At 35.1% G+C, this 18,305-nt stretch overlaps 1 protein-coding gene across 1 annotated transcript; it reads right to left on the reverse strand.

Annotated features, from left to right (window-relative positions):
* Nucleotides 1–853: 853 nt before the first annotated feature.
* On the reverse strand, nt 854–17,572 carry LOC139893278 (eukaryotic translation initiation factor 2 subunit alpha homolog). Its single transcript, XM_071876434.1, has 7 exons — nt 17,192–17,572; nt 2,255–2,311; nt 2,078–2,170; nt 1,838–1,987; nt 1,653–1,757; nt 1,162–1,260; nt 854–1,060 (listed from the first exon to the last, which is right to left on the reverse strand). Exons 1-7 carry the CDS (start codon nt 17,561–17,563, stop codon nt 941–943), a joined length of 996 nt encoding a protein of 331 aa, XP_071732535.1. The 5' UTR covers nt 17,564–17,572; the 3' UTR covers nt 854–940.
* Between the last annotated feature and the right edge of the window lie 733 nt (nt 17,573–18,305).

Raw genomic sequence — 18,305 nt, forward strand, 5'->3', positions numbered from 1 at the left:
GGTGTTGTTAACGCCATCTTCCTTATTTTCCATAACATGTGTAATCCAGTGATATCATTTTAGTTATCATGTGTGTTCACCAAATGACCATCTGAGTTATTATTTTACTTGATTTGCAAAAACATCACAATTTTCCTAAACATTTGGCCCATATTTTATTCTATCTTCTTATATTTTTGAAGGCATATAGCTGCAATTTCCCACAGGTGTATCCCTTGGGTGCAATTCTCTTATAACCTCCTTTGAACGCAGAATCACTAGATCCATGCGTCGGCATGCTTGCCTTGTTACCTGCATCTTTTTCAACGCTCTATGAAATGGGAACGAAAAAAAATAGGACAGAGATTGGACTCCATCATATTGTTAGTTAGTAGATACTGAAAAATAGACAGAAGTACAAATCGAATCCCTTCTCCGAACTGATTGTTGAAACTTCTATCAACTCCATTCCTGATTTCACTGCTTTCGGTTTCATCAATTCGTACCCATCTTTGCCGCACGACTGCACTGCACGAGTGCTACCCACCATTTTTTTTGAATCCGTACGTGTTTTTTCCTGAATAGTTAATCATGAAAGATTCACCAACCACCAAATCAATTGCTATTAATTGTTTGATCTTGGCATTGTGAATCTTATTAGATTTGGAGGGAATATTAAACACCAATATGGTGTCTTAGAGTATCCTTTCCTGAGATAACATTTTTCATGTCTTGCAATGTTTGCCTTAAGGTTTCTAAGTAGTTCTAAGTTCTAACCCGGAAAAAACCAAGCAAATGTACGACAACACTATTAATTATAATTAAATGATTTGATTAATATATAGCTATGATAGTAAAAAAACTTACTATGAATTTATATAAAAGGATCGCAATGAAAGATTCAAATATATAGTGAAGTAAAACAAAATTAGTAAATAGTAATCAATAACTCTCTTCATGCCTAAATCAATTCTCTATCTTCTTCTTCCTCTTCACTGTCATCATCTACTTCAATTTCTTCGTTGGCTTGATTTACTTTAGCCATCCGTTTAGCCAGCAATATATCATCAGGTTCACTCACCTGTACCAACAAATCATGTCGAAATTTCAAACTCTCTAAGATCAACTTGTTTTTTACAATAGAGACAAATAAAAGGAATGTAATGCTTGCTACAAACTCACCACTCTCGGTTCCTCCTTTACGGTGAGTTTACCCTTGTGGTGCTCTATTTCTTCGGTACATGCAGTAATTGCTTTATTGAGAACTGAAATTCCTTGCTCCTATCAAGCCATAAATAATTAATAAACATCATCAAACTTTAGGATAAAAGCATAGCCTAAAGAAACTGGCAACACAAATACACAAACAATCAATTTACAATTTATAACTAGTTATGAATTTAAAGACAGCTTTAATATCTTTGTCTACCAATAGTATACCAGAATTCATAACTTAATGTTCACATATATCAAAGTATTGATCAAGTATGAAAATCATATCATGTTGTCACATTAGACCAGTACATTAAGTAAATACAAATAATAACAAACACAAATAACCTTCGCTAAAAGATTAAACATATCCAAGATAAGATAACCAGCCTTAGGCCTAGATGAAATAATATCAATCGAGTTGGCAATAAGTTACTAGACAATCAGAATGCTTTGTTTACCTTGTCAAAAGTTAGAGTGGTAAGAACATAAGATGGAGCAGCAATTAACTTCATTTTAACAGGGCAGACCTCATTCCCAGCAGCTTCGGCCTTCCTCATAGCATCCTATATATGGTAGTAAAATTCTGAGTACCTTAAAAAAATTACAGCTTGTTAATTAAAAAGCAATTGCGTAAATGAGATACCTTAATGTGAAGAACCCCATCAAATTGAATGCATTCCATCTCAATACGTGCACGAATCTTCAAAGGTTGTCGAGGCATCATCATTCCCTTGATGTTCTTTACTAATGCATCTTTGGGTTCCTCTGTCAAAGCAGGAACCACTTTTGTCACCTAATATATAACGAGTTGATTAATTAAAAGTGAATAGGCAGATATAAAGAAACTCATATCTAATTAAAAAAACTTAATATATAAAGCTACCTCTACTCCATCTGGACCAGTTTCTTTAACTTCACGCGTAAGTGTATTGAGAATGGAATCAGGATCAGGATCATCCTTAATCAGCTCAAACGCCTGAAATCAATTAACATACACATTCAATATAAGCATGCAATGTCATTAAGAATCAAATAACTCATTCAGCTAGCGGTTTCCTACCTCGTATGCATGGCCATACTTCCGGTACAATGGCCAACCAACATGAATGTACAGATCCTGTCATGCAGAGATTGAAACGAAAATCAGTGTCATTAGATCGTGTTAATCAAACAATCAAACACTTTAATGGCGGATGATATCAGACATGAGAGCAAGGTTTAGAAAGACGGTCGGGACCTTAAAACGTACAGACGGGGGTCGAGACGGACATTGATTGACACTGACTTTTATATATATAAAAGTATATATACACATTATTTAAAGCCAAAAAACATTCATATACCAGTTTGCACCTATAATCGCTATTATCGTTAATATAATATAAAAAGTAACACAACTTCGATTTGACCGATTTTAACCGAATTACTAACTTTTGACCGGCGTTTGACCCGACCGATTCCCGCATTCGTTTACAACACTGCTTTAGAGGGATGTCGGCCCCTAAAAAGTTGAATGATATTTAGGGGTAAAAAATTTGTAACACAAAATTACAACCATATATTGTATTATTATTTGATGATGGCGGTACCCATCAGGCCTAGTAATTGGGCTTGGTCCATGGGTCGCTATTAAGTCTCCCTCCTAAACCCTAATTCTCTCTTATAAATAGAGGGGTCACCAATCAATTAGGGTACCCAATCGGGACACATTCTCACTAGGGTTTTTACCTACCACCCTTGGTAGGGTTTTTCCCTTCGCCGCCAATCGGAGCGCCGTCCATCGGCCGGCGGTCATGTGACGACCCGGAAATTTCCGACCAAATTTAAACTTTAATCTTTATATTATTCCGACACGATAAGCAAAGTTTGTTAAGTTAAATCTCAAGAATTTTAAACTGTGTTCATACATTCATTATAACCTCGACCAAATTCCGACGATTCACGAACCATTATATATAAATAGATATGTATATGTATATATATATTATAACTTGAGAATATTAATAAAGTATTAAACGTATAATACTTTACACGAACGTATTTGTTTCAATATGATTTTCGACGAAATAAAAAAAAATATATTAAATGATTGAATTATCAGAAACATTGAATTATGATTACAAGTCTCTGTTGAGAGGTCCACTATGATTTGAGAAAATCTATTCCTCTTAACGATATTCAGAATAATTTGTAAAGCTATTTATAAATAAAAACAAAAAGTGTCATTTATGAAAGTTAGACAAAAGTTAGTGGAGAATTGGTTTCCATAATATTCTATTAATCTATTTTCAAACGTACAAAGACGTTTTCAGTTTAAAAAGAACTTTATTATTAAAACGTATATAACTTTTATAAATATCTAGAATCACTTTTGACAACTCATTACTTAACCAGTATAATAAATATAACGATATTTATATTTTATTTCATTAAATATATATAACGATTTAAATTAATATTATATATATTTATACGCGTATTATACATACATAGTTTTTATACTTTTACTATACTTTAACTTTACATTTACTTTACTTTTACTTTACTTTAACTTTAATAATTCACTTTAATAATTCATACTTTAATAATTTACTTTAATAATTCATACTTTAATAATTCACTTTAATAATTCATACTTTAATAATTCATACTTTAATAATTCACTTTAATAATTCATACTTTAATAATTCATTTTAATAAATAAAATTTTTATTATAAATAGAATTCAATAGGTTTCATTATTTCATAGAAACTTGAAAATATATTTCTTTAAACTCTCTTAATCGATATATATATATATATATATATATATATATATATATATATATATATATATATATATATATATATATATATATATATATATATATATATATATATATTTGCTCTGTATTATTTCAAGATATTATTAGTATACATAAAATATTACGGCGGAGTGTTGTCCGAGTGATTTCAAAATAGTTTTTTTTGAATGAGTCGAAGCTAAGGAAATTATGGGTTATAGCTATGGAGGTGATGAGTATGGTTCATGGGTATGCTCGTGAGGTCAATCTAGTGTTTATCATCTCCGTTGCGTCTACGTACTTTCCTGCAATATTGAATCTCAATATTGATACGTTCGTGAATCCGAGTCCAACCTTGCACTTGTTAAATGACGTTATATGTATTTTTACTACGAAATACAGTATTGTGAGTTTCATTTGCTCCCTTTTTAATTGCTTTTGCAATATATACTTTTGGGCTGAGAATACATGCGCTGTTTTTTAAATGTTTTACGAAATAGGCACAAGTACTAAAACTAATTCTACGTGGGTTTAAACCAGAAATATACCCTTAGCTTGGTAACATTAAACTACTTGTCTATGTACGGTAGGCGCGAATCCTAAAGATAGATCTATTGGGCCTGACAAACCCCATCCCGACTATGGGATGCTTTAGTACTTCGAGGTTATTTTAAACACACCTAATCTGGTGTACTCCAGAGGGTAAAACATGAACGTTAAGGCTTGTTACCAGGTGCCTACAACTTATAGAATACTTTTATACACTTGCGAGTGTACATATATTTATAAACGGAAATCTTGTGGTCTATTAATATATTGAAATGATTGTTATGATAAACCTATGAACTCACCAACCTTTTGGTTGACACTTTAAAGCATGTTTATTCTCAGGTATTAACGAAATCTTCCGCTGTGCATTAGCTCATTTTAAGGATATTACTTGGAATCATTCATGGCATATTTTGAAAGACGTTGCATTCGAGTCATTGAGTTCATCAAGATTATTATTATGTCAATTATAGTTGGATGTATTATGAAATGGTGTGCATGCCGTCAACTTTCGTTGTAAAGAAAGTTTGTCTTTTAAAAACGAATGCAATGTTTGTAAAATGTATCATATAGAGGTCAAATACCTCGCGATGTAATCAACTATTGTGAATCGTTTATAATGTATATGAACGGGTCCTTTCAGTTGGTATCAGAGCGGTGGTCTTAGCGAACCAGGTCTGCATTAGTGTGTCTAACTAATAGTCGATAGGATGCATTAGTGAGTCTGGACTTCGACCGTGTCTGCATGTCAAAAGTTTTGATCATCATTTTTGTCGAAAATTACCTGCTTATCATTCTTAGTCTAGACACATCTTATTGCATTGATTGCATGAATAGTGTATAGACAAAATTCATCTCATAGCGTATCTGCTAATTCATATCTTAGCGTATCTGTTACTTTAAACTTTGCCTGACATATTCCGTAAATTCCTCCGTAATCTACGAAACCTTTTGCTCTATATAATTAGAATACCACCCGATAGCCGGAAAATCATTTCATATCGAAAAATTCTTTATTCAATCGTACGAAATGGAATTCGTCATTAGTTCAAGTCCCTCGGATTCTGAAATGGAATCCCACTCAAGTTCCAAAAGCAGTGTGACCGGAATGGATCAACCAATTAGTCATCATCTATTCTGGTTGAATTGGGGATGGGTTCGTAGCCTCCTTAATCATTGAAGACAAGAAGAAGGTGATCCCTTCCATCCACCACATTGCCTTCTTGGCGAAGAACCTGAAGCACTTATCGGCGAACCTATCCGAAACACCATTTTCTCTCTTATTTCTAGAGTATCTCGTCACGATTACATACTACACCAAATTTTAGATTTTATTTATCCGCTCTTCCAAACCGACAATCACCCCGGTGTAATAGAAGAAGTCAACGAGCTTCGCGCTCGGGTAGTGGCTTTGGAGAATATGGTGCAAAGGTTACAAACACCAGCAGCAGCACCAGCAGCATAAACAGTACCACCATCAGCAACACCAACAGTACCATCACCACCAACAACAACAACATCCACATCCCACACCGCAACATCACAATATGTATCTCAAACATCAACGTCATACGCCCTGTAAATATCCAGGAATATCAACAACAACAAACGATGAAGTATTAATTCATAAACTTCATTGAAGAGATATCTCTGCGGCAGTTATGTAATCTCCAAAATCTTAGAGATTATTTAATTCTGACCGTAAATCGGATGAGTGAACGGAGATGGTAGAGTAGAAACTTTGATCGAAAATGGTGTACGATTTACAAGCTAGAATTGTTTTACCAACAGCATCAACAGGACCGTAGCATCATCAACACAGTCAGTGCCGTCAGTATCGTCAGAATCAACAGCACATGTAACATCACAAACTCTGTCAGTTTAAGAATCATTGTGGACATCATTACGAATCAACAACAAATATATTGTATCAACGAGTTAGGAAGTATTAACTCATTTCCAATCGAAAGATTTATATGTATATTTTATATGTATAAATTTTTAAACCATAATAAATCTTCTCGTACTAAGCTATTATGTGTGAATCTTAACTACTCAGTTAATTCATATTACAAATATGCAATGATGTACGTCCTTCGTCCGTAACTTAACCATCGTTAATTACAATCTCTGTCTCAATTCAATAAAAAAATCCAATTCATAATAAATCAAGTGTATTATTCGAATATATGTTTGATTTTACACTTTCATCATCGATGTACTCGAAACTTTTCAAATAACATCATTCGTACCTTGCGAAGTTCACAAGAATTTCACAAAAACCAACAAATAACAAAGTAATGATTCATAATTTCAATATTATTGAAGAAATACTTATGCAATTTATAAAGTTTTAGGGATTACTCAATTCTAGTTCCAACCATAAAACAAATGAGTTTAATTTAATATTAACTCATTAAATCTATATTACATCTAAAGAAAATATACACATATATTTTCATAAAGACTGTAATAAACTTCTTTTGTACAAAATATTAATTGTGAAAAATTTTTAACGGGTAGGTAATACCCGAGAGATATATAAATTCACAATTAATATATTACATTTTTCGAAACTGATTCAACAATCATCAACTATACTCCCTACTTTCACAACAATATCCATTCTTTCATATAAATCAAAACAATCATACTCATTCAAATTCAATTACATATTCTGATTTTGAAATCGCATAATTCAATTCGAAATATAACCAGTATCATCACTCTTAGATTCCTATATCTTTCAAAGCTATACTTTGACTTCAAAACTGTGTTAGAACATCATATGTATTAACGATTACAATATGTGCTCAAACCCTTCGAAATTCCTGAAGACACTTCAACTAAGGAACAATCGAGATGATGATCCAACCACATGTTACCCACAGTTATACACCTGAAAAACTCTCAAAACCCAAGTCATAGTTCGACACGTATCTGTGTTAGACTCTTTGGCATTTACTAGCTAAAATAACTTTTCAATTCCGTTTCAAAATAGACAGTTTTGTCACAGCTCCAGCAAGTCAACTTCGACTTCTCAATCAAAACAGTCTTATTATAACCTCGATAGATACGTTGCCCTTTCACCAACGTTACCGGGGAATCGTTTATATTCACCACATTAGCAATAAACTTACCAACAACTTCACTGATCTTTGACTTTCCAAAAAAAAAAAAAAAAATCATTATAATTATCGAAACCCTATCATATACTCATTCGTACCATATAACAAGAATTGCCATACCAATTATTGAGAATCAGAAATCAGTATTTTGAAACCTCGCAGCATGTCTACATCAACAATTACATATACACACAACGTCTACCTCGAAGACTTACATTCTTTGAATGAGAAATTTCTGAAAAACACCCTAAACTGCGAACCATTTCTCGAAATTTTGAAAAATGCTGATGAAGCAGCAAAAACTGTAAACGACCTTAACAGTAAAAAGTTGGATGATAAAGGATAGTATATTGGCAAAGCTCAGAAAAAGAGAAGCTTTGGAACTGGAAAACGGATTGAGCAAAGTATGAAGGAGGCTGTGGACAAATCACAAAGGCTGAACCTGCCTTCAAAGAATCCAAATGATTCAGTACTTGCTGAAGTCATTAACGAATACCTTGCTCCTGACTCTAAACCCTTGCGGACAATATCCTTCATTATCCTCTGATATTAGACATTCTAAGATATCATCGTATCTTTCATTATAAATATCATCCATACTTCTGAAGATATTTTTATAATTATTCTTATCTGAAATCATTTACCTCTTCGCGCTATATGTATTATATCATAAAAGAAACTATTTTAGTTTCTAAATTCTGAAACATTCGAGTTTAAAATAGGAATATTCTTGAAGAAGTGTTGGGAGCTGAAGCATGAGTTAGTATAATATAATGACACTTGATCAACGTGATTATATTACAGTAATTCATGCTGAGTTTCTAAATGGAACATGATGATTCACAGATCATAACGTCATCATGTGCTATGTTACACGACTCTTGTATTCTCTTTGATCTCTAAATATCAAGAAAATATTTCTTGATGATTCGGCCTTTTCCGAGGTATTCTGGTAATTTGACAAGTCAAGATCGTGCCATTACAATCTCCTTCCTAGAACATTAACAATGTTCATTCCGAAATTTATATCTGCGAATTCTGGACCATTACAAGCGGTGCTTAATCGCAAGAAGAAGAAACGAAAGGACAAAGCTCCGAACTAGAAATGGGAGTATAAATCATAGCAAATAGAAGAGAGCATTAACTGTGGATGACAATGATTATAGAAGAAGCAAGGACTTTGAAATATAAGGGAAGATATAAAACCCAACAACAACCCAGAAATCACAAACCGTATATATCAATGCATATAGCAATATAAAGATACGGGAGAACTAAAAACACTATAAAACCAAGAGTATAGTAGAAGTAAATAGATTCTTCCGGAGGCAGATGAAAAAGAAGAGCGACAGATATGAAAGTGAGGAGTATATCAAGAATCAGCACTGGATGAAGCATATTGACAAATACTTTAAAATATGAGTTGAGAAGAAGTGAGTTGTAAGAAAACAAATGAGGTGGATTTATAGTGAAATATCCGACAGAGAAATCAAAATGGATTATCGCATTAATTCGAAGAGGATCATAATTTCCTTAATCGCCGAATAATCAAATCCAATATAGATTACAAAGATTTTCTTTTCGGAGATCAATCGTGATGACGTCAAAAGATACGACGAATCACTATTATCTTTTTTCATTCATTTACGATAACTTCACTCACACGCTTCGAGTAATCGAATTATTTTATCCATTCTTCTTGAACATGATAAAACTCTATAATCGTTATAATAGCATTCTCATTGTTAGTCATGACGACCTCTATCAAATTTCGGGGACGAAATTTCTTTAACGGGTAGGTACTGTGACGACCCGAAAATTTCCGACCAAATTTAAACTTTAATCTTTATATTATTCCGACACGATAAGCAAAGTTTGTTAAGTTAAATCTCAAGAATTTTAAACTGTGTTCATACATTCATTATAACCTCGACCAAATTCTGACGATTCACGAACCATTATATATAAATAGATATGTATATGTATATATATATTATAACTTGAGAATATTAATAAAGTATTAAACGTATAATACTTTACACGAACGTATTTGTTTCAATATGATTTTCGACGAAATAAAAAAAATATATTAAATGATTGAATTATCAGAAACATTGAATTATGATTACAAGTCTCTGTTGAGAGGTCCACTATGATTTGAGAAAATCTATTCCTCTTAACGATATTCAGAATAATTTGTAAAGCTATTTATAAATAAAAACAAAAAGTGTCATTTACGAAAGTTAGACAAAAGTTAGTGGAGAATTGGTTTCCATAATATTCTATTAATCTATTTTCAAACGTACAAAGACGTTTTCAGTTTAAAAAGAACTTTATTATTAAAACGTATATAACTTTTATAAATATCTAGAATCACTTTTGACAACTCATTACTTAACCAGTATAATAAATATAACGATATTTATATTTTATTTCATTAAATATATATAACGATTTAAATTAATATTATATATATTTATACGCGTATTATACATACATAGTTTTTATACTTTTACTATACTTTAACTTTACCTTTACTTTACTTTTACTTTACTTTAACTTTAATAATTCACTTTAATAATTCATACTTTAATAATTCACTTTAATAATTCATACTTTAATAATTCACTTTAATAATTCATACTTTAATAATTCACTTTAATAATTCATTTTAATAAATAAAAATTTTATTATAAATAGAATTCAATAGGTTTCATTATTTCATAGAAACTTGAAAATATATTTCTTTAAACTCTCTTAATCGATATATATATATATATATATATATATATATATATATATATATATATATATATATATATATATATATATATATATATATATATATATATATATATATATTGCTCTGTATTATTTCAAGATATTATTAGTATACATAAAATATTACGGCGGAGTGTTGTCCGAGTGATTTCAAAATAGTTTTTTTTGAATGAGTCGAAGCTAAGGAAATTATGGGTTATAGCTATGGAGGTGATGAGTATGGTTCATGGGTATGCTCGTGAGGTCAATCTAGTGTTTATCATCTCCGTTGCGTCTACGTACTTTCCTGCAATATTGAATCTCAATATTGATACGTTCGTGAATCCGAGTCCAACCTTGCACTTGTTAAATGACGTTATATGTATTTTTACTACGAAATACAGTATTGTGAGTTTCATTTGCTCCCTTTTTAATTGCTTTTGCAATATATATTTTTGTTCTGAGAATACATGCGCTGTTTTTTAAATGTTTTACGAAATAGGCACAAGTACTAAAACTAATTCTACGTGGGTTTAAACCAGAAATATACCCTTAGCTTGGTAACATTAAACTACTTGTCTATGTACGGTAGGCGCGAATCCTAAAGATAGATCTATTGGGCCTGACAAACCCCATCCCGACTATGGGATGCTTTAGTACTTCGAGGTTATTTTAAACACACCTAATCTGGTGTACTCCAGAGGGTAAAACATGAACGTTAAGGCTTGTTACCGGGTGCCTACAACTTATAGAATACTTTTATACACTTGCGAGTGTACATATATTTATAAACGGAAATCTTGTGGTCTATTAATATATTGAAATGATTGTTATGATAAACCTATGAACTCACCAACCTTTTGGTTGACACTTTAAAGCATGTTTATTCTCAGGTATTAAAGAAATCTTCCGCTGTGCATTAGCTCATTTTAAGGATATTACTTGGAGTCATTCATGGCATATTTTGAAAGACGTTGCATTCGAGTCATTGAGTTCATCAAGATTATTATTATGTCAATTATAGTTGGATGTATTATGAAATGGTGTGCATGCCGTCAACTTTCGTTGTAAAGAAAGTTTGTCTTTTAAAAACGAATGCAATGTTTGTAAAATGTATCATATAGAGGTCAAATACCTCGCGATGTAATCAACTATTGTGAATCGTTTATAATGTATATGAACGGGTCCTTTCAGGTCAGCCCTTAGCCACCCTCCCGAGATCATCATCTCGGCTAGGGTTATCACGGTAACCGGACCGGAGGTTAACGCCGCTGAACTAATAAAACCCTCTTCTATTGCACTCAAGCGTGTTTCTATCCTAGGCGGAAATATGCTTGATCAATTGGTGCTTTCATTGAGAGTCGAGGCAAGAGTCTCATCTTCATCTTCATAGATCTTCTTGTAAGTGTTCTGCTCGTATTTATTGTTTATTGATATATATATTAGCTTTTAAATGTGTTGGAGCTGTAACCAATTAAATAGCACAATAACACGGGATTCGTTAGTCGCTATGTGCTTTTGTTTTGATACAACTATTATGATTATATTATAATACTTACAATCAAAATTGTTGCTTGATATTTATGAGCATGGTAAAACAACGATTGGTTACATATTTGAACGACCTACTAGCTAAAAATTTTGCGGAATCGGTACTGGTTTGTATAGCCGCATATGTTGGCAATAACGATCAAGAAACCCTTGCATTCGATAGTACCATTAATGTCACAGATCGATATTGAACAATGCTGTGCGGATACGCTCCGGCGTAGATCTTAACGCTTACGGGCAGATCGCATTGCCTCCTTGCAGATCGTAACGCCTCCGGGCATATCCTAACGCCTCCAGGCACATCATCAGTTGCCCTTCATTATGTCTCCGGGTATGTCGTTATGTCGTCGGGCTGATTGTAGCGCATCCTAACTCCCGTGACGAATGGCACGTATTTGACACTGGCTTGATGTTTTAATTCTCTAGCGTATTATTGTGGCTAACCAGAATAATCGATTAATTTATCGAATGGTTGTGTTCGTTTGAGAATTGTCATAGGGGTGTGTTCCGGGTCATGGAGTAATCTTCAGAGGAACTTGTAATTCAGTTCCCATATTTTTGGTTAAATACACAAGTTTTATTCATGAAGGTACAACTGTCAAAAATACCAGGATGTCAAGTGATTTTCTCAAACAATCAATATTATCTTTTTTGATAGTATTATTTAATTACTTAATTAAGTTACATGTTTACCGATATCAGTTGTGATATTCATGCTTATTAGCTAATTGATTTAAATTTGGGAATGAGTTGGCATAATATACCAAAATTGATATAACTCAAAATTACCGGATAACATATATCTATAATTTAGTATTATATTTTTGAGTATATCTTTAACTTTAAGAGGATATGTCTATCTCTTTTTGAAGTATATCGCCAGTTTTTCTAAACGTAGTTCCCAAGTTTAACCATTTGTACAACACATTCGAACGACTTTTGCGTGGCACTTAATGCAGACGTTTGCACAGCTCTTTAAGTATGTTTGAGCATGTCATTTATGCGGTTCTTTGCATATCCTTGTACGGTCCTTAGTTCGCAACCCGATTGCATACCTTTCTTGGTCTTTGCGTGGAAACGAAAGAGTTAATTACTAACTTTTTGGTTGTTACTAACTTTTGTTCGTTGCGCACACTTTGCATTTGCACCATGGCGGCTGCGCATAAGTCCATGGTCGCAGGATTATTTGTGCGTTGCGCAACACTCTGCATGTGTTGTGCGCACTTTGCATTTGCACCATGGTGGCTCCGCATAAGTCCATGGTCGCAGGGTTATTTGTGTGTTACGCAACACTTTGTGTGTACTGCGCGCACTTTGCTTTTCGCCATGGCGGCTTCGCATAAATCCATGGTCGCAAGATTTTATGTGCGTTGCGCAACACTTTGCATGTGTTGAGCGCACTTTTCCTTTGCACCATGGCGGCTCCACGTAAGGCCATGGTTGCATGATTTTTTGTGCATTGCGCAACACTTTGAATGTGTTGTGCGCACTTTGCACCATGGTGGCTCTGCGTAAGGCCACGGTTGCAGTTTATATTTCTTTTGGGTACTATACCTTGTACATTTCCATTACAATGGTAAATCGTAGCATTTTAATTCTTGTTCCATACACGATCATCGCTCCCAAAGGTGGTGTCAATTTAACGTTGGATTTAAACACCACTAAATACTTAGTAGTATTAAAATGGGGGCTAGCATTGTGCTAGGTTAGTAGTGGGAAAAATGTGTTCCACTTTCATGTGCGGCCGTACAACTTATTTTTGGTGGCCAGTTGCACAACATGTGTTCTTAGGAATATCTCCCCTTTGGGTGGAGCATCATTATGCCTCTATATAACACCGGGTCGCTTCCGTTTCATGTTTCGTTGTGTCGTCGTTGACTATACTAGTTTGTCGGAACTGACGCACTTCGTTACCTTCTTTATGGTAAAGGCATAGAGTTATGAAGCAAATATTTCGCAACACGCTTCAACAATACACGGTATCTTTCCACACTACTTTTACGCGTTGAGTGTCACTTATGGCATTAATTCCGCATAGCACCATTCGCGCTTCTCGCGACTCTATTGTACGTTGTACATGCTTGGATCAACCTTACATTGCGCCTCAGCAGCTCCGCATAAGCCTATGGCTGCAAATTGTTCGTGCGAGTTGCAACACGCAACACATTGCACACTTTTCTTAGCGTCATGGTGGCTCTTCGTAAGTCCATGACCGCAGTTTCTGTGATCCGCGCACATTGCGCCATGGTGGCCTCGCATAAGCCCATGGCCGCATTTTTACTTCGCGCACCTTGCGTAGTTCTTTTAGCGATTATTTGTGCAGGGTCTTTTGCACAACGCAATGCGCGGTCTTTTCTATGCCCCTTTTGCTCGCCCATTTGAGCACAGTTCTTTATGTAATGCTTTGCGTAGTTCTTTTCTATGTGCGTTTATGTATCACCTTTGAAGGTGGTGTCAACTTAATGTTGGATTTCAACACCACTAAATACTTAGCAGTCGTGAAATGGGGGCTACCATGATATATGGATATATGGCTTTAACTGATAGGGAAGATCTGTTTCCTGTGGCGACGACCTTAAGCCTAAAAAACTTTTACGGCTATTGTATTGCGCCATGGAGGCTCCACGTAAGACCATGGTTGTAAGATTATTCGTCGTTGCGCAACACTTTGTGTGTACTGCGCGCACTTTTCTTTTCGCCATGGCGGCTTCGCATAAGTCCGTGGTCGCAAGATTTTATGTGTGTTGCGCAACACTTTGCATGTGTTGCGCGCACTTTTCCTTTGCACGTGTTGCGTGATTTAAATTGTGCATTTCGCACGTTGCTTAAGACCATGGTGGCTCTGCGTAAACCCATGGTCGCACCTCATTTGGCATGCAGCGACATTAAAGAGGTAATATATAGCTACTTGGACTTGATCACCCAAATTATCAGGTTATGTTCTTTACGACCATGATACACCTCTTCTTCATATGACTTCTTGCCTACTTCCTTGCCTAGAATCGTCTTCACGATTGGTTTTTGGGTTTTAACCGTATGATTAGCTATACGGGTTATTCCCGGTTTGTCACATGATTACGATCATTCGACGGAAGACGCAACATTACGTAAATCATACCTTATCGAATCGATAATCAAATTACGTAAATCATCATTCATTCATTCGTGGTTAGGGTTAACAGGTCAGTCTTTTACGACGGTAACCTACAACCTTCACGGGGCCATCGATCAACGAACGTTATCGATGGTGGACTTAACATTTAACCACCCCATCGATATCATCATATCGATCTGGGTTATTCACGGTAGCCGGACCGGAGAGTTAAATTCTAAGATCCTTAAACCCCACATTACTCGCAATCCCGCTAGGATTGTCTACGGTTTACGAACCAATGAGTGGAATTATGTTGTCCTCAAAATTCTATTGTTCATGGCAAGATTAAACGCGTCGCGGATATAATAACTTTCAAAGGCCAATAAATCTCTCGCACATATTTTATCAATAGTTTATTGTGCGGTTCCTGCCTACTTAAGGGGTGTCCTCTAGCCCCCGCGCGGCAGAAGCCTGTTTGGTTACAAGGCTAGCTACTAACGGCAGGTGAAGGGAATTGGTTTTCCCCTAGCCAACCGCCACGCAGACTAGAAGGCTGCCAAGTCGACTTAAAATACGAGCATTGGTTTGCTTGTGCATATTAAATTATCCTAAGTATTGGTTTACTTGGGGAAACTCTTAAGTATAAAAACATTGGTTTTTAGTTAGCATTGCCTTACCACACAACTAAGTGCACCCCTAGTACGTGACAGAGCAAGTGATGCTGTAACTTATGAGTATAAACTTTTTTCGTGCGGACTCGCGCACGGGCTTTTTGTTAAAATATTGGTTTATTTTACGCAGCGCCCGAAATTGTGCATAAGTTTTGGTTAACTTATGCGCACATTGTGTGAATTGTCTTAATTCGCGATGATAGGCAATTACAATCAAATGCATAAATGTCCATGATTACGCTGCGTAAGAGCATGGTTACTTGACACCCCTCACAAATATGTGTTGGGGGTGCCTCAATATGACTCTGGGATCGGACTCCGTGAGTCTGAGATGCCTTGTATACAACTACAAGTTCCGATTAGCTAGTTGTTTCAGGATGTCATTTTGACGTGGTCTTATTTATAGTTCGCCATGACATGTTTTCACATTTCATACCGAACTGGGGGGAGTAATGGCATACTATCAGTATCCCTTCAGTTTTGTTTTTGCAACATCGCTGCTTTGTGCATTGCGGATGGTGGTAAAAGTTAGCATGCTCACATCGCTGCATTGCGTTAAGCGCAAGGATGCATCGCGAGTAGCTGCGGTTAACATGCATGCGTCACATTTGGTCGTATCACGCATAATTGCAATGAATGGGGCTGTGTCGCGCATAGTTATGATGTGTGGTCCATACTGTGCAGGGTTCCACCCTACGGATTCCCACTCACCATATGACCGCATGGCGTGCGGAATTATTACATCCCGTCATCACATTACTATGTGAATTCGCTATGCATTTGACTTCGCAGTCGGTGCGGGTTATGTGATGAGTTATTTGCGGTGACATATTTGTAACTTCGATATGACATTAATATGTCACACCGAACTTGGGGGACTTGATGATGGGCGGTACCCATCAGGCCTAGTAATTGGGCTTGGTCCATGGGTCGCTATTAAGTCTCCCTCCTAAACCCTAATTCTCTCTTATAAATAGAGGGGTCACCAATCAATTAGGGTACCCAATCGGGACACATTCTCACTAGGGTTTTTACCTACCACCCTTGGTAGGGTTTTTCCCTTCGCCGCCAATCGGAGCGCCGTCCATCGGCCAGCGGTCAGCCCTTAGCCACCCTCCCGAGATCATCATCTCGGCTAGGGTTATCACGGTAACCGGACCGGAGGTTAACGCCGCTGAACTAATAAAACCCTCCTCTATTGCACTCAAGCGTGTTTCTATCCTAGGCGGAAATATGCTTGATCATTATTTTCGCCAAAAAAAAGTTTCAATTTCGCCTGTAAGAGTGTAAGAACATAGTGAGATGGAGACAAGACTAATATTTTTGCTTGAAACAGCTCAAACACCTTAACTGTAGAGATCGATAAGCATAGGCAGGCAAACACTCACAAATAAGTAATTAAATACATCACGTAATTACACATTGATTTATTATTAATAAAAGTATATAATATAATTATACCTCAAGATCAAGCTCCATTGTTTTAGCGACGTTACGCATAATAGAGTGAACATGTTTACTGTTATTATACCTATCTTTACAAATCTGTATATCTTCTTCAGAAACTCTTCTTTTACTGAGATTCACATACCCTTTTTGTTTGTCTACTTGCAAGACCATCATAGGCTCCATGCGCCCTACCTTTATCAAACTATTGATACTTCGAATATGAAGTCGTGAGAGCTCAGAAAACTGTATCATACCTTCGATGTCATTGTATTCGAGTAGTGCCACGTAAGCATACATCTCACCGATGCTTTTGACTTGAACCATGACCACCATATCCACGTCTGGAAACTTAGCTTCGTACATACGGCATTCGAGATTCGCCATGGCCTCCGATTTTGTCGATTATTAATTACGAGTTTCTGATAAGGAGAGATCGAAAGATTACTAAATTTGAATTATTATGTAGCGTTTAAATTAAGGTTTATGAACAGTGTTGCAAAAAACCCGATTACTCGTCGATTAATCCCCGATTAATCATTTTTAAGAGCAATCCGTTCCGATTTTCAAAAATCCGTTTAATTAAACGGTCAACGTCAATTGATGGGTGTAAATCGAATTTGGTAATCAAAGTTGGTCAAATTTAAAAATGGTTAACATTTTAACATGAATTTATACTAGAACTATATAGTTTTTGAGAAAAATAGATAATTTTAGACAATTACGTTAGAGTTTATTTTTATATTTATGATTTTTTTTCTATATTTACACATATAATTTTAAAAATTTAGTATTTAAATGTATACAGTACAATCCAATTAATCCCCGAATTACCAATTAATCCTTTTAAAGTCCCGACCGATTAATCTCCGAATAGCGAATTTTGCAACCTTGTTTACAGTGGCGATTCTAGGATCATAATTCAATAGGGTCCTATACAATATGAGTAGAATATTGTAAATTTTTTTCCTAATGAATGACTATTTACTTCCATAAAAATCGCTAATTTTAAAAATATATGGGGTCCTATCTATGAATTTAGTGGTGTCATATACAATTTTAGTAGTATTTTATACATAAATTTTTTTTGCTAATGGGGTCCTTTTACCCCACTTCACTCTATATGGAG

Source organism: Rutidosis leptorrhynchoides, chromosome 2, assembly GCF_046630445.1.
Source record: "Rutidosis leptorrhynchoides isolate AG116_Rl617_1_P2 chromosome 2, CSIRO_AGI_Rlap_v1, whole genome shotgun sequence".
Taxonomy (NCBI): Eukaryota; Viridiplantae; Streptophyta; class Magnoliopsida; order Asterales; family Asteraceae; genus Rutidosis; species Rutidosis leptorrhynchoides.

Excerpts from the sequence above, each read along its gene's own strand:
- LOC139893278 (XM_071876434.1), bottom strand. The coding sequence starts at position 17,563 with ATGGCGAATCTCGAATGCCGTATGTACGAAGCTAAGTTTCCAGACGTG. Across the intron at positions 1,988-2,077 it reads CTGGTCCAGATGGAGTAGAG|GTGACAAAAGTGGTTCCTGC; the intron begins GTAGCTTTATAT and ends GTTATATATTAG. Across the intron at positions 1,261-1,652 it reads CCACTCTAACTTTTGACAAG|GAGCAAGGAATTTCAGTTCT; the intron begins GTAAACAAAGCA and ends ATGGCTTGATAG.